We start from the raw sequence: 1417 nt of genomic DNA on the forward strand, positions 1-1417 counted from the left end.
GTTCACATAGACCTAACACCTCTGATCGGTCTAAATGACTCTGAAACACTCAAACTCATTGAGCTCTTACGAGAGAATATTGCTGTAGTAGCCCCAGCTAACCCAAGTGTCCCTGTAACTGCCAGTGAAGTGACAACACCACTCAACTTGGAGACCATTCTGACTAACTACCCTCAAGTCTTTGATGACAGTATAGGAAAGTTTGAGGGCGAGCTACATCTTCACACAAGTCATGATGTCACTCCTCACAAAACAGCTCCTAGAGAGACCCCTCTCTCTGTGAAGAACAACTTTATTGCTGAAGTAAAAGTAATGTTTTCCAAACTAAAAACCAAAAAGAAACACTAATCAGTCATGAAATTCCTAACAGACCCTGGTCTGATATTTTTGAATGGAACAAAGAACACTATCTTGTTCTAGTTGACTATTACATTGACTGGATTGAATTTGACTTGATGAAAAACCAAACTGCATGTGAAACCATTAATCTAATGCAAAAACGATTTGTGAGATGGGGAATTCCTGATGAGATCGTCACAGACTGTGATAAGAACTGTAAGAACTGCGACTCAGCCGAGTTCTCGCAATTCTGCCAACGAAAGAAGATTAAACATACCAAATCTTCACCATATCACCACCAAAGTAATGGAAAAGCTGAATCTGCTGTGAAGATTGTCAAAACTTTGCTGAGCAAAGCTGAGAAAACAAAATTGAGTCCGTACGAAGCATTACTTGACCAGCACAACACGCCTACTGCTGGCATGACAACATCTCCCGCACAAAGATTCCTAAACCGTCGAACAAGAACTCAAGTACCTATGAAAGCGACATTACTGACACCTGAGATGACAGAAACGGTGTTAGCAGAGGAAACTAAGAAACACCAGAAATCTCAAGCCCATTATGACCGCACTGCTAAAGACTTAAATGAATTTAAGCCTGGAGATACCGTTAGAGTCAAGCCTGAAGGTCTGTTGAAAGGACAAGAGTGGAAGAAAGGAACTGTCTCAAAGAACTGTGGATACCGTTCATACGATGTTAATGTGGATGGTAAACTGCTCAGAAGAAACCGTGTACGTCTTAAGGAAGATCAGCAAGTCAAAGTTACGGAACCCTCAACAAAATCTGCAGAACAGAAACCGACAGCCAAAGACCTACCTGTCGCTGTTGTCGAAAAAAATGGGAAAAAAAAAACAAACCACTAAAAGACACTGCAAAGGCTGCAGAACCTGCTAAATGCAGTAAGATGGAACTTATTACTGTTAAACGTACACGTTCGGGACGCTTAGTGAAAATGCCGCAAAGATACTCTAGTGAAACGTTAAATTGTAAATTTTACTGGGGGGAAGGTGGTAGAGGGTGGTAACCCTAATGTTAGGCATCATGGGAAGGGGCTCGAGAGAGCGACGTTCTGTCA

The 1417-nt window shown here is 41.8% G+C and overlaps 1 protein-coding gene across 1 annotated transcript; it reads left to right on the top strand.

Annotated features, from left to right (window-relative positions):
- The first annotated feature begins 491 nt into the window (after positions 1-491).
- Positions 492-1205, top strand: LOC140937910 (uncharacterized). Its single transcript, XM_073387478.1, has one exon. It carries the CDS (start codon positions 492-494, stop codon positions 1203-1205), a length of 714 nt encoding a protein of 237 aa, XP_073243579.1.
- Positions 1206-1417: the final 212 nt, after the last annotated feature.

The sequence above is a fragment of the Porites lutea genome, chromosome 5, assembly GCF_958299795.1.
Source record: "Porites lutea chromosome 5, jaPorLute2.1, whole genome shotgun sequence".
Lineage (NCBI taxonomy): Eukaryota > Metazoa > Cnidaria > Anthozoa > Scleractinia > Poritidae > Porites > Porites lutea.